Consider the following 27108-nt stretch of genomic DNA (forward strand, 5'->3'; position numbering starts at 1 on the left):
AACCCAAATCACCCGTCACTGAGGCTAAACTCCTACGAGTTACCACTGACCAGCAACTCAAATTCACAAAGCACATAACAACCGAAAACCCAAATCACCCGTCACTGAGGCTAAACTCCTACGAGTTACCACTGACCAGCAACTCAAATTCACAAAGCACATAACAACCGAAAACCCAAATCACCCGTCACTGAGGCTAAACTCCTAGGAGTTACCATGGACCAGCAACTCAAACTCACAAAGCACATAACAACCGAAAACCCAAATCACCCGTCACTGAGGGTAAACTCCTAGGAGTTACCACTGACCAGCAACTCAAATTCACAAAGCACATAACAACTATCACTAAAGTTCACAAAAAGCTAGGTTCCCTCTATCGCTGTAAAAGTTATATAACCACTGAATATCGAATTGCAATAGCCAGGACCCACCTCCTATCTACTCTGCTTTATGTGTCCCCAATTCTAACTAATCTTTACAAAACTGACCTTAATAAACTTTCCATCTGTTACAACAAAATTGCTAGATTCACTACCAGTGCCAAATCATGATCCCACCACTGCCTTTCCCTACAAGCCTTGCACTGGCTTGAATTTCCAGACCTATTAAGGTACCATCAACTCAGCCTAGCTCATCTAATTCTGTACAATGCTGAGAAACCCCCTGACCTGACTGGCATGCTGAACTTCTACAATTCAAATAGGCAACTTTGGTCCTCCAACAAACCCTTAACCGAAACCATCACATGCAAAAACAACTCCGGGGAATCACTATTTCCCATGAAATAGCAAAAATATGGAACAACCTTCCCCCTGACGTCAGACTATAAAACTCCACACCCTCCTTCAAAAGCCTACTTAAAACATACCTCTTCACCAACCATCTATGCAACTGTAATTGAGCCCCCTGAAGTCTCTTGTCTACTCATTATTTCTGCACCCCATCTGTCCTGGATGACACAAACACCACCATCTAAGTATACCTATCCATGTGTGAGCAATAATCAATATATGAGTGTATGTACATATGTGTGTGCGTGTGTGTGTGTGTGTGTGTGTGTGTGTGTGTGTGTGTGTGTGTATATGTGTGTGTGTGTATATATATATATATATATATATATATATATATATATATATATATGGATCCCTTCACTTCACAAACGCTAGAAGACCGACACTCTACAGAAGGAGATGAGAAGACCGACTCAGATGACTGACAAGGTGAGAACCCAGGACTTGGTAAGTGTGTGCGATAGAGTGAGGATTTAGTGTTAGGCGATAGTGAGGACTGTAGTTATAGGGCGGTTAAGTGAGTTAGGCGATAGTGACGGACTATATGTTTAAGGGTGGGTTAAGTGAGTTAGAGTTAGGGTGGTAGGGTAAGTGCCCGGGACCTTAGGGTTATTAGGGTAGGTTAAAGGTTAGTGCATGTATAGTTGTGTGTAATGTGTAGTTACGTTTTGTGTGTAGGTGTTTTGGGTGTAGGTGTTAGGTTTGTTGTCGGTCTTTTGGTGTCGGTGTTTTGGGTGTGTGTGTCGGTGTAGTGAAGGGGATCCATATATATATATATATATATATATATATATATATATATATATATATATATATACACACACACACATATATATGCTCTTACATGTATATTTGCTTGAATGTATATATGGAAACTTAAACATTTATATACTCTTATTCAATTGTGAAATATCTTGCAATGCTCTACCAGGTTCTTATCTGCTCTCACTGTATATTTAGTACACTTGTATTTTCAACCAAGAGGAGGAATATCCTCTTATTGTATACTAACGGCTGTAAAGTCTACAATCTGTATGCTACTACCTGGTAATGTCTCTTTTGTAAATTTTTCTTCTCTCTCTAAACTTATGGAGTTTTTCTCCCCAGGATTCCGCTGAAAATGGACGCTTGTTGTCTAGTCGGACTATCCTGGGAAACAAATGTTAAATAAATAAATAACTAAAGACAATAAGGAAATCATTTTCTACTTTGTTAGAATTATAAGTAGGGGCATCATATCTAGGTCCAGGGAGTTCATTGAACCACTGTATTCGGCCCTCATTAGACCTATCATTGAGTATAATACCCCCTTTAGTATGTACCTGACAAGGCAGATGTAACAACTGGAATGTCTACAGTGATTACTCACAAAAGAATACAGATCACAAAGAAAATGTCCCATGCAGATTGCCTCAAAGCTCTATCTCTATACTCTGCACTCTACAGACTACCAAGTGGTGATCTATGACTTGCATACAAGTCATCCTTGGATCCCACTTTGATGTACTTTTTGTATATTTACAAAACAAACAGCTTCAGCACTCCTAGATCAAAGAAGCTAATCTTTCCTTATGGCATAAACAAGACATGTTGGAGGGAGAGATAGGTATCTGAGAGAGTTCCCCTTTTCTGGAATATGCTTCTCAGCTATGTAAAGCAAAGTCTTTCCCTAACGGTATTCAAGTATAACCTGGACCAGTGCATGCTAAATCAGAAATTCTCCCTTGGTCTAGCACTTGTGTCTTTGATGGACAGAGGCAGTCATTAAATCATGCCTTAACAAAGATATATATTTGCACTTAAAATAACATCTAATATAATATAACTCATCAGATACATTTGGGGTGCACAGCTGGACTTATAAAGGTCCTAGTGGTCATTAGCTTAGTATAAACATCTGAAGCTATGAACCTAAGAGATAAAATAAAAATGCAATAGTTTGTACCACCTTATAAAATATCATAACATACAGCTTACACTTATTACATTGTCAAGCATTTCTTCATATATATCTGTATTATATCTATCTGTCTCCCCCCTCTCTCTCTCTAAATATATATATATATATATATACATATATATATACCTGTGTGTGTGTGTGTGTGTGTGTGTGTGTGTGTGTGTGTGTGTGTGTGTGTGTGTGTGTGTGTATGAATTTACATGTGTATACATTATGTATCTTTGTATTTATTCTTTGGCATATATAGACAGTTTTGCATAGACAGAGATGGATGGAAGCCTCTGCAACTAGAGAAAACCTATGAAGCAATGAAGAGAATATGTAAACCCTGTACAGTTCATACAGCTGAAGATTGAATGCTAAGACTGAATTCCTCATCTGCAAAGCACACATCTTACCTCTGAGTCACCACGATGCCAAAAGTATATGGAATTTAGAGTGATTTTGACAAGTCAGGGGTTGCACTGCTTGCTCTTGATGGTTTCACATCTTACCATCTACAGTATTTTGGCAAAGATGAGTAGCAAATGAAAAAAATGTCATGTTTAAAAAGGTAGCACTACAGAGCTTCTAATATATTTTGTTGAAGTAAAAAACTGCTTTTCAAACTCCTAAGAGTTCAAGTGTTGTCAGCCAATTTCTCCTTCGGGAACTGAGCACAGGACAGTGTCACTTCTTATTAATGTACACACCTTTCAGAGTTGGGCATAGGACTGTGCCACTTCCCATTAATGTACATTTCTTTGGGAATTGGGTACAGGACAGTGCCACTTCCCATTAATGTATACTCCTTTGGGAATTGGGCACAGGGCAGTGTCAATTCCCATTAATGTACACTCCTTTGGAATTGGACATAGGGTACCACTTCCCATTAATGTATATTCCTTTGGAATTGGGCACAGGGCAGTGTCAATTCCCATTAATGCACACTCCTTTGGGAACTGGGCACAGGACAATGCCACTTCCCATTAATGTACACTCCTTTGAGAACTGGGCACAGAACAGTTCCACTTCCCATTAATGTACACTCCTTTGGGAACTGGGTATAGGACTGTGTCACTTCCCATTAATGTACACCAAACAATGACTGGCAGAGCCCTTGGTTATAGATTTGGATATAAGTAAGTTTTCATTAGAGAATGTTATCCCATGCATGCCAGTAATTATTTAGTATCCCAAAGGTGGTCATTCCCCAATCTTCACCCACTCAGTTCTCATCTTAACAAATTACCTTTAAGAATTATTGAATTCACATATCAGGTCAGACAGAACAGGATATGAAGACTGCCTGGGTCCACATGGGTAGGGCAACAGGAATAAAGAAGGAGAGGCCATTGTAGACTTCTGTCTAGCAAATGGCTTAATAGTAGCCAACACATGGTTCAAAAAGACAGACAGTCACAAGATTACATATAAGGATGGCCAACATGCAACTCAGGCAGACTTCCTCCTAGTAAGGAAAAGGCACTTGGGTAGAATCAATGATTGCAAAATTATCCCCAGTGAAACAGTCAGCCCACAGCATAAACTACTGGTTGCAACAATCAGCTGCAAGAAGTTGTCAGAGAAGGCTCTAAGGTCAACTGAGACCAGACTGAAGACCTGGAAGTAACTGTAAGAGAAAATATAATAGTTCAAGGAATTACTCAGGGCTCTAGCACCCCAAGAAGAAGAGGAAATAGGTGGAGTTGAAGAAGAATGGCAGCACCTCAAAACAGCACATGTGGGGACTACAGAACAGATATGTGGCCGAGCTAGGCATGGAAATAAGGTACATAAGGAAAGCTGGTGGTGGAATGCAGAAGTCCAGGAAGTCATCAAAAGAAAGAGTGCAGGAAAAAGTGGGAGATAGAAAAGACTGACCAGGCTAGGACAGAATGCTGGTTGTCTAACAAAGAAGCTAAGAAAGGAGCTGCAATAGCAAAGAATAGGGCATCAGAGGCACTCTACCAACTTCTGGAAAGTGACTCATTAGGTGGCACAAAGAAACTATAACAGGTTGCAAGGCAAAGACAGAACGATAAAGAAGACAGTCAGACACCCTTCATAAGTGATGCCACCAACAACCTGCTCACCAATCCACATGATATCAAAGGCAGACAGAAGGAGTATTTCCAGGCAGTTTCTGAATAAAGAAATCCCCACAGAAGATGTACTGCCCCCAGAAACAGCTTATGATGAGAGAAGAAGAGGAGCCCACCATAGAAGAAGTAAGAACAGCACTAAGGAAAATGAAGTCAGGGAAAGCAGCAGGCTTAGATGAGGTCACAGCAAATATGATAAAGATGCTGGGTGAGATAGGAAAGAAATGCTGATAAGGGTACTCATAACAGTATGGAGAGAAAGGCGTATCCCAGATGACTGGAGAATAAGCATTCTCGTGCCAGTGTACAAGAACAAAGAGGATATCCACAACTGTGGATCACACTGCATGAATGTTATGGAGAGGGTGATTGATAAACAGATACGCAGAGTAGTAGAATGTAAGATGGGAGATGAGCAGTTTGGACTCAGATCAAAATGCAGCACAATTGACTCTATATTTGCAGTGAGAAAGATAGTTGTGAAGGAACTAGAGATGACGAAAGAGTCCATCTGGGCATTCTTAGACTTGGAGACAGCATATGACATGGTCCCAAGAAAGCTGAGCTGGGCAGTACTGAAGTGATTCGAAGCCCCAGAAACATTGGTTTAATTAGTGCAGGCTATGTAAAAGGACCCAGTGACTCAAGTATGAACAGTGTTCAGCCTCACAGAGAGGTTCACAGTGGGAGTGGGTGTATACCAGGGTTCAGCTCTGATTCCACTGCTGTTCATACTGGTGATGGACTACATTAGCAAACTGGTTGCAGGGTACAGATCAACAAAGTTGCTGTATGCAGATAATGTGGCATTACAGGCAGACTCTGAGCAAGAACAACAGCAAAGTATATAGCAATGGAATGAAAAACTGAAGGCACATGGGATGAAACTAAACACAGCTAAGACAGTGGTAATGGCAGTAAACTGGGGAAGTCAGAGGAAGCTGAGAAAAGAGATAGAAGAGAAGGTAGTGGAACAGGTAAACAGCTTCAAGTATCTGTGTGTTGTAGCTGAGGAGAAGGTTATTCTGAATGAAGAGGTCAAAGCTAGAATCAGAGGGGCTGCATACAACTGGCATAGAGTGTCAGGTGTGGTCTATGACAGAAGAATGCCAAAGAAGCTGAAAAGTAAGGTGTACAAGACAGTGATGGGACCAGTACTATTGTATGGTACAGAAACCTGGGCAGTAAAAGCAGAGCAGATGAAGAAGCTAGAGGTGATGGAAATGTAGTGCCTAAGAAGGGTGGTAGGATGCACACTCTGGGACAGGTGAAGAAATGAGGACATAAGAGCAGAAGCCAAAGTAGCTGCAGTTGCAGAAAAGATCAAACAGAATAGATTACGGTGGTTTGGGCATGTGCAGAAAGGCAGAAGACAATCTGGTGAACAAGATTTGAGACAGACAGGAAGAAGGTAAGAGGAAGCGAGGACATCCAGCAAAGAGGTGGATGGATTGTGTGAAAGAAGATCTGTGACAGCCAGGCATGAGTGTTGAAGAAGGCAGAAGTGTGGCACTGAATCGAGAGATTTGGCAATAGTTAACATGATACCCAGACCCCATGTAGAAAAATAGGGAAAAGGGGGCTGATGATGATGACGATGATGATAATGAGCTGTCAGGAAAAATAGTTTCAATGACATGGTTCAAGTGTGCACTCCAGCTCTCTGACTTGGAGGTCTCTTGTTTATCGACTATAGAACTAATGCAATTTTGTTTTGAATTGTTACTCTATTGTGATTGTACTATTGCATTGTACCACTTCTACTGTATGACTTCCACATAACTTAATACTTATGTTTTGTAGCAAGTCTGTACCTGAAAGGCACCATTGGGCCAGAGTACATATATTGAACAAAGGAATTAGTAAATTAAAAAAACTCCACATTTGGCAGGTATTATAGCTATTATGCCATCCCTAAAAAGTGAAACATTCTGCTATTGTACATTTTCAGTGTCCCAGCATTTGCCATACCTTGTGTTTCAGTACCACATAGGTCCACAGTATCTGTAACACAATTGTCTTTCAGTATTCAAACAACCTGGAAAAAATAATTAGATAACTATAAATAAAGGTTTCCTAGGTCGGACAATTTGATTTTAGTATGGAAGAGTAGAAAGGTATACAAGTATAAAGGGATTTACCTTATAATTTGGTGTAAAACATTGCCATCCTTTCATTTATGCAAAACAGATGTTTTATGGTAGGATTACGAGCCTGTGATGGGGCTATGCAGTATTAATCTTCTAGTTAAGTTATACACTTTACACAGGTGATTAGCTGATTCTTTTCCCATTACTCCAAGCTTTATATAAGTTTATGTAATTTCCAGCATTTCATTAAAATAAAACTCAAAGAGGATCCATGTGATTGAGTTCAACTCCACAACTGAATTTCCTGGTTGTTTTTTTTTTTTTTCAGAAATCACTATCATTGTGTTTTTTTTTTTTTTTTTTTTTTTTGTGCATGTGCTGAAAGTCTTTACCTTTCCCTATGAATTTCAACTTTATCTTTTCTTTTTGTTCAGATAGCTTTGGTATATTTATACACGTGGTACTGTGGGTTTGAAGGCTTGCCTCTCCTGCAAAAAAAAATTTTTCTTTAAAAAATATTTTATCAAGCTGAAATGTTGCCCCTAGTTGTCATCTGTTTAATCCCACACTGAGCTGTAACACAATATTATCATTATCCCAGGTCATCATTTTCCAATATTGTGAATTCTCTTGCCTCTAAGTTTTGTTATAACATATATCACAATTCTTCTATTACGTGACAATAACTAAGCAGATTTTGCAATAAAACACCTGACGTTCTTTCTCATTAAATAAAGATGTTATGCTCTTTGCTTTGAATCATTTGTTTGATGATTTTTCTATTGCTACTTTAGTCTTAGATGCAGACATAAATAACATACTTTTTATCAAGCAACAGCAGTATCAGATGTAGAGTTCACAACTTTATTTACAGGAGTAAACCTTAACAGAAAGTGACTGTCCATCTTACCTATAATAAAAAGGATTTCCACTGCGATGTCACTGACGGTTGTGCTTCGTGTGGAGTCATCGTCATTTCCAATGAAGCAGACATTATATGGTACAGTTACGGCAACATAGAACGTTGCCAATAATATAAGCCAGTCCCAGCCAGCTTTGAAAGTGCTATAATGTAATAATATACATTTGGACTTTTTAGCTTCAGAAACTTTGTACTCCGGAAGAGCTGGTTTGTCTACAAATACATTCTGAAAAAAAAAAATTACAGATTATGTTTCAATATGAGCTTAACGTTTTCTCATTTGTCTATTACGATAAATCAGTTTAAAACTTTTACATATTTAATCTGACAACCACGTTTTGTTAAATTATTGACTGTGCAGACATGAAGGCAAATAAAATGGGGTGACAAATGGAATATCTTTCTGTCAAATGGTATAAATCATAGACTCCATTAACGGTATATAAAACAATTGGCTAGCCATTGGAGAGCACCAGAAAACCATACCTTTTGTTCATAACAGAATCACCATTATACAAGAGATCATAATCTTCAGGCAATTATTGATGGCAGAGTCTACCAGCCTCTAAACTTAAATGCCGAATGTACAAAATAAGTTGAACATTAAAAGAATGAAACCAGAATATCAAATTACAATATCATGGCCATATGCAGATCTGAACAGAAAAGTATCAGAACCATAAGGAAAATTCTGCATGATTTAGTGAAATTTTGTTATGTGTGATTTAGTCAACAGTGTAGGTAAATATATATATATATAACCTTTCTCTCAAATTCCTTATGTTATCAGGAAGATACTTTACTTAAACACACAAATAAATAATAAAAAAGTAGCATTTCATGTACAGTTTGCAATATGACACATGGGAGAACACAGCATTCTGCAAATCAGTTTGGTGTAAGGTTTTCAACCAAAATATAATAGGTTAAGACATTATAATATTGAATTGATCTCCACAATATAGACTAACATTTCCATACTGGCAAAGAGACCTGTTTATAGAACACAAAGCTGTTGGCCATCTATGTATGTTTTTGTACAATACTTGCTTATGATATTATTACATTTTTAAAGGAAAGGTGGGAGACTGTTCTCATATTAATATATTCTGGCACTGGAAATGCATGATTTCAAACATATCAACAACTGGCTAGTTCTCAAAACCAAATACTTACACTTTCTCTGGCACTGTTTGAACATGAATTTTGGAATGTATAGTTATGAGAGATATGTGAGGGACACAATCCGCTCACACACGGGGCTCATGGGAGGCCTCCCCTTCCAAAACTAGTCACATTGTTTGTATTGTACTGTGCTTTTCGATGTGTATGATATGAATAGTACTGTGTGTACGTGTCAAACTGCACATTCCACATGATGCTCTTCATGCCAAATAGCATACAATAGGAAGCTATTTACCTTTACTGTTACTCACTACAACTTAGGTGTGTCTTTATTTCAAGATATTCTGCTTTTGGCACAGCTAGATAATCAGCTTGTCCTGTCTTGCTAGTTTTGCCTAACCGAGCTATTCAGGAGATTATGCAGTTGTTATCAACATCTATGTAGGGATTTTTTGCTACTAAGCAAGACTTTTCTCTCTTCTTTGCCTAGGCTTTGCATTCATATGGTACAATTTCAACCTTTTACTCTGCATGTGTGTGGTGGACCATGTGTGCAGGTGAGTGATTATAGTTTCCAAGGGTGTGAATGAAATGTGTTGGGGTTTGTTTGTGGTTGGATGTGTGTGTATGTATGTGTCTGTCTATGTTTTGTGTGTGTGGGGTTTGTTTGTGGTTGGATGTGTGATGCATGTGCATGTGTATGTTTTGTACATGTGTATGTTGTGTGTGTGTGTGTGTGTGTGTGTGTGTGTGTGTGTGTGTGTGTGTGTGTGTGTGTGTGTGTGTGTGTGTGTTAGAAAAATATGTATTTGAACATGTATAAAGTGCTAGTTTAAAAGCAAATAGTATATAATGCATTTTATTCTATTTACAATATGGCAATAAGAATGATTTTACATGTAATTACTTGAAGCTTTGGAGCTGCAGTGTATTTGAACTCTGACCCTGGCAGTAGCCAGCTCAGCAAGCTTATGTTTTTCACTAATGATTATCTGCTGGGTCAGGAAATTAAATGTATAAAGCATTGAAAATCTTCTTCCTTCCTCTGAGATAATTGGCCTTGTGAATGTTATCAAGATAAAGACACAGCTGCTGAAGTAATGTTGCAAGAAGAACAAAGAAGTGTATTACAAGATTGAACCAACCATTGTATTCGAACAGGCCTGAAACCTTGAAAGAGTAACATTTACAGAAAGACATTATAACTAACCAGGTGCTTTGCAAGGCTGTACTATCCCCATGGGAAAACTTTTTAAAATGTATAACATCAGCTTTTCTTACGAATAGAATATTGTAGACCATAGTGATGTAGGTGCCCTGTGACTAACCACGTCAGTAAGGTGGGCACAGCTTGAATGTAAGACTATATAAAATTGTGTATTTCCTGAATCATGTCAGACAAAACTCTGTACTTGTATGGTTTTTTGCCTCCTGGTGTACACTAGTAAACTTTTGCATCTGAGCCTCCTGTGTTGTTATCATTGTTTTTATTTAACAGTTTGGTCCTTCGGTAAACGGAAGCCCTCAGACAGCTACAGATTAGAGTGTACCGGTGGTCGAATACATCGCAGGAGAAGCTACCGAAATGGTTCTTCTTGAAACACAAAGACCTCCGACTGAATTGTCATTTTAAGAGGCTGGCCACTTTCTGATCTGCGGCCGAAGAGCGGTCTCGAACTGGTCGACCCAGGAGGCTCAGGTAGGAAGATAATTTGCCTTTTTTCTGTTTTAGATCAGGGACTAGGTTACAGTAAATGTCATTGTCAGAGATTTGTTATACAGATCAGGGACAAAAGGAAATTACTGTATATTTTGTCAGAGATCAGGGAAACAGAATAAGGTAGGCAGTTATTCTAGATAAACTGTGTAAGGAACTGAAATACCACGTGGTGAAAAGGGTTACGTAACATTTTCTTTTAGAATGGGAAATCAGTGCACTAAAACTTCATGAGATCGGCCCCTAACTGATGACGCAAAATATATGCAATTACAACGGGCTGATAATGTAAGGTATTATACAAAATGGGTTAATAAATACGGATTTCATGGTAAATTAAATAAGATTTCATTAGATAAACTTTTAAAACAGCTTAAATCTGACGCAGAAGGTCAGGCAAAAAAACAACAGCGATTAGGCATTCCTCAGGCACACAGGTGGATTGAGGAAGTAAATCAAAGGGAACAAAAAACTAAAAATGCTAAGACGTTATTTTTAGATAAAGAGGATAATAATACAGTAATAGCAACGGCTCCTCCTCCTCCGCCCCCTCCAATGCCTTTTTCAGGATATGAAGCAGGAGGACAAGCTGGTCCACCTCCACATTATCCTGAAGTCACAAGAGCACTAAAACCATTTGTTAGAGATCCTATTGAAACTAGGTCCCGGACACATAAAACAGTTGGGGACACAGACTTATATCAAATAGGGAGAAACACACTAGACGAGAGTGAGGAAGAAATCTGTCCACTAATCAAGGTACCAAATCCTCAGGCAGGACAGGAAGGGCAGGATCCAACTCTTCTAGTATATAGACCATGGACACCGGAAGATATTCGGAAAGCTACAGAGGGAATCCCTCATCCAAAAGTTAATTACACAAAGTTTTTACAAGATTTGCAAGGTATGAGATTAAGTTACCACTTGAATGGGGAAGAAGTAGAAAAAGTAGTTAGACAAATTGTGGGTCCAGACTGGCACATGATTTGTGGCACCTGGAATCCTCGTAATGCAGAGCTTAAACCACTCCCACATAGTGACACAGAACTAGACAACAGAGTGAAAGGTCTTACAGACCGAATTTCTGAAAAATGGAAACCTAGAGCAGATTGGACTTGCATTAATCAATGCATACAACAGGAGAATGAAACTGTAGATGGGTACTATGGTAGATTATTGGAATATTTCAATAACCATAGTGGTATGGCTATTCCTGAAAATCAGACACATGATTCCTCGTATGAACAGCAACTGAAAAATGCGTTTTTAAAAGGTTGCATTGCACCTATCAGTAGCTTTATTACAAAGCATATGATAGATCATCGAACAAGTAGGCTACAAGCCTTACTTGAATATGCTAGACATGCTGAAAGACACTTTAATAGTAAAAAGAAAAAGAAGACACAAGTCTTCACAGCTGAAGATGGAGCTGAGGTCTTTGTAGTACAGTCAGGGAAAAAGGGTAAGAAAAATACCCAGGGAAATAGACAATCTGACAAAAGGTCAGCAGATTTTGAAGAGAGAAAAAAGAAAGGTGAGTGCTTTAAATGCGGAAAGAAAGGACATTTAGCAAGGGATTGCAGGCTAAATAAAAAGGTGACTACAGAAAATAAAGGTGATGAGGACTGACTATATGATAGTGATGAAAGTCAGAAATCATCAGGAAAGGCAAACAAACAAAGGGCAAGTGTAAATGTAGTGGAAGGAGCAGAGGAAGTGCAAGCAGATGTAGAGGATGAAGAAAGTGAAATTTTAGATTTGGCATTACTGAGCTTGGAGCTCTATCTGGCAGACACAAAACCGGAAGTTACACTTCTAGTGGAAGGAAGGGAAATAAAATTCTTGTGTGACTCAGGAGCGTCACGAACTTTGATACACCCCTCAAAGTTACCAGAAAATTCCGAATCACCTGATTATATATTAGTGAAAGCAGCAAATGGACAGCTATATAGGGAGCCACTTTCCCATGATATAGCAATAACTGACCCAGTTTCAGGTAAGACTCAGAAAAGTAAAATTGTAGTTTCTGCAAAATGTCCAGTAAACTTACTGGGAAGAGATCTTATGCAGATATTTGGCATAGAGGTAGTTCCCACTATGCAGGGTATGGAGGCACAAAGACAAATGGATACTTTTGTGGTGCGACCGGAGGGTGAAACTTTTTACTGGTACAGCCAGGACCTAGTTACGACTGGTCCAGGGGCAGTAACCGAGGAACTGATAAATGTAGCCATCAGTAAGACCCCCTCCCTTGACACTGACCAACAGCATTTGTTACATTGTACTCTATACTACTGTAGCGTGCCAGGACCTGATAAAGAATATGAGCAAGAATTATTCAAAAATCCTGCTAACAGATTAGTATTACGTACCTTGTATTGGGATACTGAGGGAAACAGTGTGGTAAGCTGTTCATTACCTCAGGAATTCATGACACTGTACAAATCTAATAGACTACCACATGTCAGCTTGACAAAGAATAAGGATGTAAGATGGGCAGACTTAGGAGAAAAAGTAACAAGATGGGAAAAACAAACTGATTTAGAATTATCAGAACAGGGAATACAAAAACAGAAATTGAATTGGCTAACACAGACACATCCAGCTGTACACTTACAAACTAGTGAAGACAGCTGATTAGCATTCTTATTAGAAGAAGAAGGAGAAAAAGCCTTGTGTGACATACCAAACATTCTTTGGTCAACAGGTAAATCAGATGCAGGACTTATTCATACAGCAGGACCAGTAACTATTACACTAAAATCAGCATTTAGACCACAGAAAAGACAATACCCCTTGAGGAAAGATGCAGAGCAAGGAATCAAGCCTATAATAGCAGCATTACTCAAGGAAGGAGTACTGGTAGAATCTCTTGATTCACCATGTAATACCCCTCTATTTCCTGTTAAAAAAGTGAACGGGGAATGGCGGATGGTACAGGATTTACAAGCTGTAAACAATGCAATAATACCTAGAGCACCTACGGTGCCAGACCCACACACCTTGTTGAATGATTTGAAGCCACAACAAAAATATTTCACTGTGGTAGATATAAGCAATGCTTTCTTTTCAATACCTATACATCCTGATAGCCAGTAGTGGTTTGCATTTACATTTCAGGGTAAGAGATATACCTATACTCGGCTACCGCAGGGATATTGTGAAAGTCCAACAATATTTGCACAAGAAATGGCAAGCAACCTGGCAGGGTTTACCCCACCAGGAGGTTGTCAGATTCTACTTTATGTAGATGACATCTTGCTAGCAGCCCCTACCCAGCATCAATGCAGAGAAGATACGATAGCATTGTTGAAATTTATAGCAGCACAAGGACACAAAGTAAACAAAAGTAAGTTACAACTTTGAAGAAAACAGGTTAGATACCTAGGATATGTAATATCCAATGAAGGTAGAATATTAGACGAAGACAGAAAAACAGCGATTTTACAGGCACCTAAACCAGCAACCAAGAAGGAAATGATGTCCTTCTTGGGAACGACTAACTTTTGTCGAAGCTGGATATCAAACTATGCTTTACAATCTGCTCCACTGGCTGATTTAATATATAAAACACCAATGGCAGCACAAGATGTATTACAATGGACACCTGAAGCAGAAACAGCTTTCTGCAGACTAAAATAATTGATAGCTTCATCATTAGTTTTAGGACTTCCAAACTACCACAAAAGATTTTTTCAGACCGTAGATTGTAAACAGGGATACATGACATCAGTTCTGACGCAACAGCATGGGGATAAGCAACGCCCCATAGCTTACTATTCATCACAGCTAGACCCAGTGGCACGGTCGTTGCCTCACTGTGTGCAAGCAGTAGTCGCAGCTCCAATGGCAGTACAGGCTTTGGCCTCAGTGGTGTTGTTCCACCCTCTCACACTGAGAGTGCCTCATGCAGTCGCGATAATTTTATTACAAGAAAAAATAGCATATCTATCTCCTGCTAGACATCTTTCATGTATGACCATACTGCTGAGCCAGCCTCATATGGTAATTGAACGTTGTACAACATTAAATCCATCAACGTTACTTCCAACTCCTGTGGATGGCACACCACACAGTTGCCTGCAGGAAATTGAGCAAATAACTTTGCCCAGACAAGACCTCACTGATATGCCCTTGGATGATGCCGAGGTGACATTTTATGTGGACGGTTCATGCAGAAAGGGTCCTACAGGGAAAAATCTAGTAGGGTATGCAGTAGTCACAGATACAGAGATTTTAGAAGCCCAACCCTTACAGCATAACCTGTCTGCTCAAGCAGCAGAACTGATAGCCTTAACACGGGCTTGTACTCTAGCGAAAGATAAATGTGTGAACATATATGCTGACAGTCAGTATGCTTTCTCTACAGTGCATGTTTTTGCACAGCAATGGAAAAATAGGGGAATGATAACATCTACTGGCAAACCAATTAATCATGCGCAACTTATTTTGAACTTCTTAGATTCCATTCAGTTACCTACTAAGGTAGCTATTTGTAAATGTTCAGCTCATACAAAACAACAGGATGCAATTTCAAAAGGAAATGCAAGAGCTGATGCAGCTGCAAAGCAAGCAGCCTCAGACTCAGAAACTACTTTTAACCGAGGAATTACAACCCTCTGAGATTTTACATCTAGAAATGTTAAAAACAATGCAGACATTAACTACAAAAGCAGAAAAACAGAAATGGGAGAAACGAGGTGCAATCCTCGAAAATGGACTGTATATCTCCAAAGAGAAAAAAACAATATTGCTGTCTAATTTATTTAGATATGCAGCTTTGTTGAGCCATGGGCAGTGCCATGTCTCAACAGGGGGGGTGGTACAGTTAGTAAATCGAATATTCCAAACATATGGATTCACAAACTTTACACAAACATTTTGTGCAGCATGTCATATTTGTAACAAACATCATGCACAAGGAGCATTCAAACCCAAGCAAGGGAGTTTTCCTACACCACCATATCCGTTCCACACTATTTGTATGGATTTCATAGAATTGAATAAATGTGAAGGGAAAAAATACTGTTTAGTAATTATAGACATGTTTTCCAAATGGGTAGAAGCTTTTCCAACTAAAAATCTGGATGCAGCAACAGTGGCAAAGGACCTAATAAAAGAAATAATTCCTAGATTTGGCATACCGGAAAGAATCTATAGTGACAATGGGACACATTTTGTTAATCAGACGATTCACCAACTCGGGAGATTCTTTGGGATCTCCATGAAGAATCATTGTGCTTACCACCCACAGTCTGCAGGACTGCTGGAAAGGTACAATGGAATTTTAAAAAGCAAGTTAAGGAAGTTAGTAAATGATACACAGAAGAATTGGATTTGCTGTTTGCCTTTGGCACTGCTGAGCATGAGAACAGTTCCAAATGTAAAGGGTTTGACCCCCTTTGAAGTGATATTTGGAAGGGCATATTATGTGCCACAGTGGAAAGCTCTCATGCCTGCAGAACTAGAGGCTGACAGCTCATTAGCTAGCTATATGAGGAAACTATTAACAAATAAAACTGTTTTGCAGTTGAACTCTTTTTCAGATAAAAGACAGACCAGACCGTTGGAAGCAGTGCTGACCCCAGGGTCCTGGGTGTGGCTGAAAGTTACGAAGAGGAAGAATTGGGTGAGTCCAAAGTGGGAAGGACCATACCAGGTATTGTTGGCGACGCCTACTGCAGTCAAAGTTGCTGAGAGGTCGTCCTGGGTCCACCTGACGCACTGTAAACCGGTAAAGAATTTTCAACTTGATAAACATTTTGTGACTGATACACAACAAAGGCAGGATGGCCAAGAGCGAAATGAGTAAAAATACAGATCAACCCCGAAGATATTGTTTAATCATCTTGTTAACTATGCATTTATTGACTATGATTGTGATGACCTTCCTTTTGTTGTGGTTTTTCCTACATATAACCACACAAGTGAAAGTGGAAAAATGTGATGAACTGTCTATAGACTGGCATCCAAACTTTAACACATACCTAGCTATGAAGCGTGTATATGTAGAGACTATGAACATTTCAAATTGCTGGGTTTGTACTGCTATACCAACAGCATATGGAGGAATGTTGATGTCCGCTGTCCCCTTGGGGATAAATGAGACTTGGGAGAATTTACTTTTTGATACAGGATCTGTAAGATCACAGGACAAAATTGCATTGTATTTGCCTATTACACAGAGGGAATTGTATGTTTCTATAAGAATGATACACTCCAAGTGGGTTGGAGTAACTGTAACATAACTATATCTTATAAATGCTATATTAAAGCTAAAGATAAAGGCACTGTTTGTAACACAAATTATGATTCATATTTGAGCTTAATGAAAACAACATTAAGTGATGTGCAGAGAAATCCTATTTTGCATAAACAATTGTCTGTTATAGACAAGAAAATGTTTCATTCAGAATTAACCCACATCAGTACTAAAGTAGAAAACTGTTATTTTGTTTGTGGGAAAAAGGCATACAAATGGCTACCTGAGAATTGGTCCGGCAGTTGTTTTTTGGGTTATCTGGTTCCGGCTATAAGGCATACTGCAGAATTACCTCTAGGTAAGATACGAAATGTAAGAGATGTAGCCTGAAAACCTGAAGATCCAATCGGAAAACCTGTAAATCCAGTGGGAAAAATCGAAGCTGGTTGGAAGAACCATCATTCCGTGAAAGATAAAGAAAAATTGACTCATATGGACTTGAGTGACAGTGTTATATCCTGGGCTGGAATATTTCCAGCATATGGAGCAGTCAAATCGATCTGGGAGTTGAGAAAGCTGTCGAAGCTTCTCGAAGTAATGAGTAACGCAACTTTTTCTGCCCTCGAACTAGTGACTGATGAACTGAATGCAATGAGAACTGTTGTGCTACAAAATCGAATGGCTCTTGACTTCACCCTAGCTGCAAGAGGTGGTACGTGCGCGCTTATCAAAGAAGAATGCTGTGTGTTCATACCAGACAATCGACACAAGATTAATGACCACCTGGAGGTAATACAGCAGGTATCAGCCATGACTGAACCGGGCCCAAACCCACTGATGAACTTTTTCCAGAGTCTGTTTGGTGGGTGGGTTTCTATCCTAATGAATATTTTGATTGCTATTTGTGTGGGTCTGCTCCTATTAGGAGCATGTGTCTGTTGTGGGATCCCCTGCATGAAAAGATTAGTCAAAGATTTTGTTGATATATCTGTAACTGAAACTTTGTACCAAGACATTGAATTGGAACTATTGATTCCAGACTAAACTTTTTCCGAAATATAAACTAAATTACTTGCCTAGTTGAAAGTCCTTAAAGGAGAAGACTGGGGGACGATATAACATTGTTTATGTTTCTGAATAGAATAAAAAGTATTAAAATGGAGGAAAATGTTAGAAAAATATGTAGTTGAACATGTATAAAGTGCTAGTTTAAAAGCAAATAGTATATAATGCATTTTATTCTATTTACAATATGGCAATAAGAATGATTTTACATGTAATTACTTGAAGCTTTGGAGCTGCAGTGTATTTGAACTCTGACCCTGGCAGTAGCCAGCTCAGCAAGCTTATGTTTTTCACTAATGATTATCTGCTGGGTCAGGAAATTAAATGTATAAAGCATTGAAAATATTCTTCCTTCCTCTGAGATAATTGGCCTTGTGAATGTTACCAAGATAAAGACACAGCTGCTGAAGTAATGTTGCAAGAAGAACAAAGAAGTGTATTACAAGATTGAACCAACCATTGTATTCGAACAGGCCTAAAACCTTGAAAGAGTAACATTTACAGAAAGGCATTATAACTAACCAGGTGCTTTGCAAGGCTGTATTATTCCCATGGGAAAACTTTTTAAAATGTATAACATCAGCTTTTCTTATGAATAGAATATTGTAGACCATAGTGATGTAGGTGCCCTGTGACTAACCACGTCAGTAAGGTGGGCACAGCTTGAATGTAAGACTATATAAAATTGTGTATTTCCTGCATCATGTCAGACAAAACTCTGTACTTGTATGCTTTTTTGCCTCCTGGTGTACACTAGTAAACTTTTGCATCTGAGCCTCCTGTGTTGTTATCATTGTTTTTATTTAACAGTGTGTGTGTGTGTGTGTGTGTGTGTGTGTGTGTGTGTGTGTGTGTGTGTGTGTGTGTGTGTGTGTGCGCACGCGCGCGCGTGTGTGTGTAGTGGTAGTACCTATGCTACCATGATGCATGCATGAGGGAGAATAATGTGGTCAGGTCTGGCAGTATATGTCTGTTTTAAAACTCTTAGAAGCTTAAGCAATTGTGCACAAGCTAAAACCAAACAAAACAGTGTTTTGACTCCATTTTTGCATTCAGGAAACAGGAATGTACATTTATTTTGCTCCAGTTAAAGTAACCTAGTTATTTAAACCATATATGAGTGGTTCCTGACTTCTTTTTCTTGTTGCATTTTACCGTTTTTACCATGAATCTGAAGGTACAACTATTGACTGAGATAATTTACTGTATGCACTTCTTTTCAAGTGGGTTCTGCCCTGCACCTAGATATTTAAGTCAGTTTTGAGTGGGTTCTGTCATTGTCTGCAATTCTACTGCTTTTTTCTTTGATTGTGAAGCTACAGCTGTTAACTGATTTTTTTCTGTCTGTGCTGCTTTTCTTCTTGTTTCTGAGCTGTTAGTGAATTAATCAATGTTACTGCATTTACCTGCAGTGTTTTCCGTCATTTGTCAAATTTACTGCAAATAGCCAGTTTTGGCCAGATGTGTTACTCATCTTGCATTTGTGGTGGTCTAGTCCAACTAAGAGATGGGGTGATTGTTACAGTTCTGGGAAGATAAATACTACTGGTTAGAGGTTTAGGGAGGATAAATAATACTGGTTAGAGGTTTAGGGAAGATAAATACTACTGGTTAGAGGTTTAGAGAAGATAAATTCTACTGGTTAGAGGTTTAGAGAAGATAAATAGTACTGGTTAGAGATTTAGGGAAAATAAATAGTACTGGTTAGAGGTTTAGGGAAGATAAATAGTACTAGTTAGAGGTTTAGCTGGGGAAGGGGTCCAGTATGCATCTACATGGAATAAAATGCTTGACATACTACTTGCTTGCACCTTTTTAAGCCTGGCTATGCTTCACAAATGCATCTGAAAAGCTTTGATACCATAAGGTTATTTTAAGGGATATATGTAGACTTGGACATGGGTGGTCAAGTATTTACAGACTGCTGCATAATAGAGACATAGGCCTATTAGATGACCCCTTCAATGACCCTAGAAGACCACATCAGGTTCTTAAATATCGCAGATGTGTCCCCATAAATCAGAATCCAATCATATTGGAAAAGTTTAACTAACCATCAATTTACTATCAATGTAGGATATGCTCAGAAGTTTTTAGATCTAATAAATAAAAATGCAGTGGATCAGATTAAAACTAGCCCAACTAGAGGACAAAATATTCTTGACCTGGTACTTACAAAAGTAGCATCATCATCTACAAACCCCCTTGTAACGCCATCTCAGATTACATATAAAAGCTAGTACCCTTTTCCATCAAACTTTCCATAATCTCCAAAACCAATATATCAGGTTTCAAAGACTTCAAGCATACAGACCTTTTCAAATTATATGAAGACGTTTTGAAATTTACTTAAAACAGTATCACTACAGACATTGCCTCAGCAGATAGATTTTCCATGGAGATGTATATACACAAAAACAGATGTAGAGAATCGAAAGGCCCATCCAGATCCAAATATGATAGGACACTTGAAAGCAAACCATCTAGTAGTTAACGGATGTCAACAAAAACTACAATAAACAGAAAAACACTCAGTCTTTACAGCAAATCTAAGATTACCCAAGTCAAGGAAAATATTAGGAAATGTGAAATGACTATTCGATCTGCTAAGGTAGTTCTTAAGGTCTGGTTAAGATCTGAAGCCAAGGGCAATTACATGTCCTTTTTTAGTTATGTTAGAAAACTAAGAAACAAATCTCAGTAATGTACAGAAATCATACTAAATGAGAAATTCTACTCAGACGTTCACTTCCAGTTTGGTGATCGACAAGTAAGAAGCAGAAACAATTGCTCTCTGCCAGATCAAACAGAAAAGGTGACTGAAGTTTTTTTTTCCCTTCACAACCAAGAATTTCTTCTTTACTTCTAGAGATCCAATTTTTTAACAATATGGGGGAAAAAAATAAAAAAACAGAATGACACAACCCGCAGGTGTCACTAAGGATTTGCCCGGTACCATGATAGCACTAAACATAACAGATATGACTGAAATGGAAGAACTGCAAGATGACTGCATGCTGCTAAATCTTATTTTAAAGAAAATGAAAGGAATAAAGAAGACAATGCATGATTATATGTTTTGCAATGACATCTGGCTATCAAAGACTGTGAAGAATGTGAACCAGCAATCAGATATATTAAAATTGTCTGTGGATGAGAATGCTGAACTCACTGCTTGGGTAGGAGCTACAGAAGCTTGGCTAGAATATACCGAGCACAAACTAACTGAATTTGAAGACAGAGTACACCAGAAAAATCTAAGTTTGAATAGGGTAATGAGGGACTTGAAAGGTGATAACTGTTCTCAATATATTAAACATCTTGTTTTAATGACTGTTACACCAATGAAAGTGATCAAAGCAGAGAAAGCTCACACAGCCCCTTGGAAAATGTTGGGAAACACCAAGTAGGAAGTTTTCTCAGCAAGAATCTCCAATGAAGAAAGAAATACAGGCAATCCTTAGTTCAAGACTTGGTGGGTAAAATAGACAAATTAAACTTAAAATTGAAAATATAAAAGAAGATACCATCAAACAAATAATCTTATTAAATTAATTCCTTAAAGAACAAACTGCCCAGATTGCTGCATTGGAAGATTCTGTAACAGATATAGACTACAGGTTAACAGAAAGAGAGAAAATCATAGACCTTTTTCTTCAAGAAAACACCAGACTCACTGAAAAGATAGACAACATTGAGAATAGAACCAGAAGAAACAATATAAACATCTATGACATCCCAGAGCAGATGGAGGGGGACAATATAATTAATTTCCTAAGTTTTTAGATTTTTAAAATCCTAAACAAACCTGAAGCACTATGCTTTGGGATAGAAAGGACACACAGGTCTTTAGCTATGACTTCTGTATCGGTAAAAACAGCCGTCCAGGATCTATTATTGTAAAATTTATCTCCACTCAAAGACCTTGTTTTAAAAACTGCCTGGTCCTGTGCTCCATTAAAAGTTGGTGACCAAACTATCAGGTTTGGCAATGACTTTTCACCCCTTGTAAAGACCAAAAGAAGAGCATGTGTCCCTCTAATAAAATCATTAAAAAGGAAGGATTCAAAGCACAACTCATATCCTCAGCAAGAATACGACTATCCCTGCCATAAGCAAAGAAAAATTTGACTCTCTTGAAGAAGCATCCACGTTTGTCCAGAAAAAGATCCTTTTAAGTTAACCTGAACCCATGGATTCTTCAATGAACTTAAAAAGACAAGTTCAAAAAATGAGTGGACTATAACAGAAAAATAGAAACCCAGAAATAAATGATTATACATAACTTCACGTTTCATGTAAGTTTTTGTTTTTTCCCCTCTAAATAATGTGGAATCATGCACAGAAGGTAATGTAACTTTTTTCTCTCAAACTGGTATCTTTTCCACAACAATGCTACCTTTATAAATATTATACTCAAAATTCAAGTAAATCAAAATCTTATTCAACTGCAAACTATTATTTTATACTTTTATCTCTTTATAAACATGGCATAGCATCATTCACTTATTTATATATATATATATATATATATATATATATATATATATATATATATATATATATATATATATATTTCTTATATATCCTATACTTATTTCATGTATGTGCCTTCCCTTTCTGTTTTAGTCCTAGTGTCATAGTATTTAATCACTGCAGGAGAGATGAATGCTTACTGTATTACTTTTAAGTAGTTAAAGTAAAGTGGTGACATTTTATTATTATATATACATTTACTACTTAACTGAACTTCTACAATATGTTCCATTTAGCTAATATATCTTATAGCTGTGTATGTCTGGTAATTTGGAGCCTTTATTTTAAATATTCATCATTTTACCAGTTATGCTTAAAAGCTTCACTTCAATAGGAAATTCCCGCCTATTTACTTTTTTGATGGCATTTTGACAACTTTTGTGACAAGCTCAAGCTTCTAAAGGCTTCAATTAGCTTCCAGACTCATGAGAAATAATCTGTGATGTCTTTCAGGAAGGAGGCGTGACCTTTGTACCTGTCTGTCTTTATTGAACTCTAACAGCCAATCAGATTCAAGAATGATTGTTTGAACTGTGTTTTCATTCATTTAGAAATTATTTTGATCTAAAAATTCATATAAGCATATGTTTTACTGTAAATATTGATTTATTTAATATGAATTACATTTATATTTAAATATGAATTACAAACACGTCTGACAGTGACAGTTTTAAGTGCATTTTTTTCCTGCCTGCTTTAATGACATTATAGTCCTGTATTTACTATTAGTAGCAAACAATTATTAGGATTAATCAATTTATCTTGGTTAGTCTGTTTAGATAAAAAAAAATAAGAAATTGTATACAGCTTCATGCTCTTAGTTCATGCTTACATAGTATATTAAATGTAATTTTTCCTTTTGTATGCTTTTAATGCACATGCAGTTTCCCTTCTGCTTGCTATTAATCTGCATTAGCTAGGAATTCCCACTAGATGTCATGAGAGGGTTAGTTTATTTATTTATATATTTATTTATTTACATTTGTTGACTGGGAGTGTCCGACTGGACGTAGGTCCATTTTCAGCGGAGGCCCGGGGAGAAAAGCTCCACAGTTAAAATAAACAGACAGCAGTTACATTGGATTACATAGCGATTAACAATTTAACATAGCAATTACTTACAACATGTTTACAGATGAAGAACATAGTACATCAGTAGACAACTAGAATCTTTATCTGTGAAGTACATAACAGACATTAACAAATGTTACAATAAGAAGTTCCTGCTGTATAATAATTACTAGGCTTATGAGCATCTGAGCTTGCTATAATCAAGGTAGTTAGTGGAGTGGAAAGAAAGGTAGTGGCTGGATGGGGTGGGTGATATTAGAGTAGGAGTTGCAAGGGCATAGCCAGCATATTTTTAGGTGCGCTTTTAGTAAAGTTTTGAAGTGAGTGAATGATGGTATGGAGGTAATTGTGGATGGGAGGGAGTTCCATAATTTGGCTATGGTGCAAGAGAATAGTGCCTCCCCAACAGAATTATTGGCTTTAGTGATCTGCAAGTGATTTTTGTTGCTGGATCTTAGTGGTCTGGTGGTGCGATAGGGTTGGAGTAGATTCTGGAGGAATGGGACATTTAGTGGATGGTTTACTAGTTTGTGGGCGAGTAAGAGTTGATACCATTGAAGGAGGTGAGGGAGTTCAAGCCAGCCCAGTTCAGCAAGTGAGAGACAGTGGTGACTACAGTAGGATGCCCCTGTGGCGAATTTGACAATTTTGTTGTAGCAGGTCTCTAACTTGTTTAGATCGCATTGCCTTAGGTTGGTATATATTGGAGAGGCATAAAGTAGGGTGGAGACAAGGTGGGAATTTGCTATTGAAATCTTTGCTACTTTGGTGAGAAGTTGCTTATTTCTGTATAACGCTCCTAGTTTTTTGTGGACTTTTTTTATGGTCATGGATATGTGAATGTCAAATTTTAGTTTATTGTCTATTTCCACTCCTAGCAATTTGGTGTGTTCAGTTGGGTATATAGTGGTGTTGTCTTTTGCTGTGATGTTAAAGTGAGAGTTGTTTTGAGTATGTTTGGTGGGTTGGAAGATGAGTAGTTTAGCTTTGTTTGGGTTGAGTAGATGAGGTTGGAAGATGAGTAGTTTAGTTTTGTTTGGGTTGAGTATTAATTGGGCATCAGATAACCAAGTTTCAACAGATGAAAAGGCTTCCTGTGTGACTTTTTGCAGTTTGGGTAGGGACTGGGCTTAGCAGATGATGGTTGAGTCATCTGCGTATTGTATGAGTGTGCCATGTTTGGTGGCAGAGGCTAGATTATTGGTGAAAATAGAGAAGAGTAGGGGTCCAAGGATGGATCCTTGGGGAACCCCTATGGAGACAGGTAGTTGGGGAGATATGTCATTCTGCCATACAACAGATTGTTGGCTGTTAGACATGTAACTCTGAAACCAGTTGGTGACTGATTGAGAGAAGGAAAGGTTATTGATGACAGAGATGAGTTGTTTGTGTGGGACCATGTCAAATGCTTTAGAAAGGTCTAGGAAAGTAGCAGAGGAGAGATAGCCATTGTTTTTATGCTGAAGGATAGTGTTAGTAAAGGAGAGTAAGGCAGTGGTGGTGCTATGGTTTGGTTGGAAACCATGCTGAGTATTGGAAAGGAGGTTGTTAGTAAGGAGGTAGTCTGAGACCTGTCACAGAACACAGTGGTCAAGTGCAGGAATTATCAAAATTACTAACATTAAGCACTGCTTTTAGTGAAGAAATATTCATGCTGCAGAAGTAAGTGGGGTGAGACTGTTTGTAGACAAGTGTTCATAAGTTGGGTTGGGATTGGCAGCAGGACACATATCTGAGATTATCTGGGTCTTGCCTCTTCTGTTTTGTTTTCAAAAAAATCTCCATTATGGAAGGGTTCAGTTACAAAGCTATTGTAGTACATGAAGTGTAGTGATTATGCTCTGATCTTTGGAAAAAGCTAAATCAGTTGAGCACAACTATAGTGCAAGACCTGATCTTTACAAAATGTTAAGTTCCCCATGCTGTTTAAATATTATAGCTACACCGCCTCCTTTCTTGTTTAGCCGGTCTACTCTTAGTATGCCATAACCGGTAGGGGGTATTTGCTCACTGGTAATGTGAGGTTTTAGCCAGGATTCTGTCAGGATGACTATATCTGGGGAGTACAAGTCTATGGTGGCATGGAGTTCATGGACTTTAGTTGGTGGCTTCTATGAGAGATATATAGGAAGCATGGGTTTAGTTTATCCATGCAGAAGGTTGTTAAAATATACACTTTTATTGTTTTCAAATTTACAGTTTTTAAACTGTCCATAACAGTTTTAAAAATGTATTTGTCATAATGAATCAAGGAAAGCACTTTTCAATTTTACTTATAATAGCAGTCTCCATCAAATGATAATATTTAACATTATATCTATTAATGTCAAAGGGTTGAACAACCTCATGAAAAGGAGTAGTGTCAACAAATATTTAATGCTACATAAAGCAGATTTTACATTCATTTAAGAATCTCACTTAGTAACAGAAGATCTAAACAAATTAACCTTTAAGGATTATATGATTTTGGTTAGCTCAAACTACAACAAAAAGAGAAGAGGTGTCCCGATTTTACACAGAAAATCAATGAGAATTCCAGAAATAGTTGACTCATACTCAAGCAATGATGGTATGCTTGCTTTAGTCATACTAAAACTATATAAAAAGATGTACACTTTTGCAAACATCTACTAGATACCAGGTATTGAGACTAAAACTGTGAAAAAACATATAGACACCATAATATTAAAGTCTAAAGGCGAGTTACTATTAGAGTTTTTAATTAAATCTTGTCATTTACTAATACTTCAAGCTCTAAGCACTTCAAGATGTCCCCTGTTGCCAAGCACTTGAACAATTATATAAAAGACAGAAACCTAATTGACATTGATAGTAAAAAAATATCATCCTCCCTGAAATATTCTCACTACACGTACAGGTTTAGCACACAGACCAACATAGACACCGTCTCTGTAAGCAGTTCTTTACTGGCCAAAATTGATAATGTAGTGCTGACATCATGCCCTATGTCTGACCACAATGCTATCAACTTCAATGTAACACTTAATACTGACACCTTAAACTTCTGCCAAAGACTACCTGCTTATCTAGTAACAAGTACAAGGATTTAAAGAATGGTTTCTAGATGAAATAAAGTTTTACCTAGATGTCAATAATAATGGAGAGGTTTCAGATATTATCCTATGGGACACTTTAAAGGCAGTTTTACATGGTAAAGTCAAAAGTTGGTATATAAATAAAAGGAAAGAGTGGGATAAAAACTGGTAAACATACAAAAAGAAATTGATGAACTAGAACTAAAACTTACAGCAAATGACAAACCTGCATTAGCTAACATATGAAAAATGGACAAGGAATATTAGAATATCATGCAGCATAAAATATCAATAAATGTGGAAAAAATCAGATTACAATTCTACTCAATTAATCCTAAGAGTATGCACAGGATTGTGATTAGATATAAATATTTAAATGAAAACAGTCATATAAAAGAAATAATATACACTAAAAATAATCAGACTATCAATGTTACAGATCTAAAAATATCTTATTATGTTTTAAAAACCATTACAAGAATATTAATA

General features: G+C 37.7%; 1 protein-coding gene across 1 annotated transcript in view; it reads right to left on the reverse strand.

Annotated features, from left to right (window-relative positions):
* Window positions 1-27108, reverse strand: part of LOC122797701 (potassium voltage-gated channel subfamily H member 8-like) — a 1282601-nt gene that overhangs the window by 312618 nt on the left and 942875 nt on the right. Inside the window, exon 5 of the mRNA XM_044066236.1 lies at window positions 7836-8073. Coding sequence (XP_043922171.1) covers window positions 7836-8073 — 238 coding nt within the window. The remainder of the gene's footprint in view (window positions 1-7835; window positions 8074-27108) is intronic.

This window comes from Protopterus annectens, chromosome 3.part1 (genome assembly GCF_019279795.1).
Source record: "Protopterus annectens isolate FY-2018-M chromosome 3.part1, PAN1.0, whole genome shotgun sequence".
Classification (NCBI taxonomy): domain Eukaryota; kingdom Metazoa; phylum Chordata; order Ceratodontiformes; family Protopteridae; genus Protopterus; species Protopterus annectens.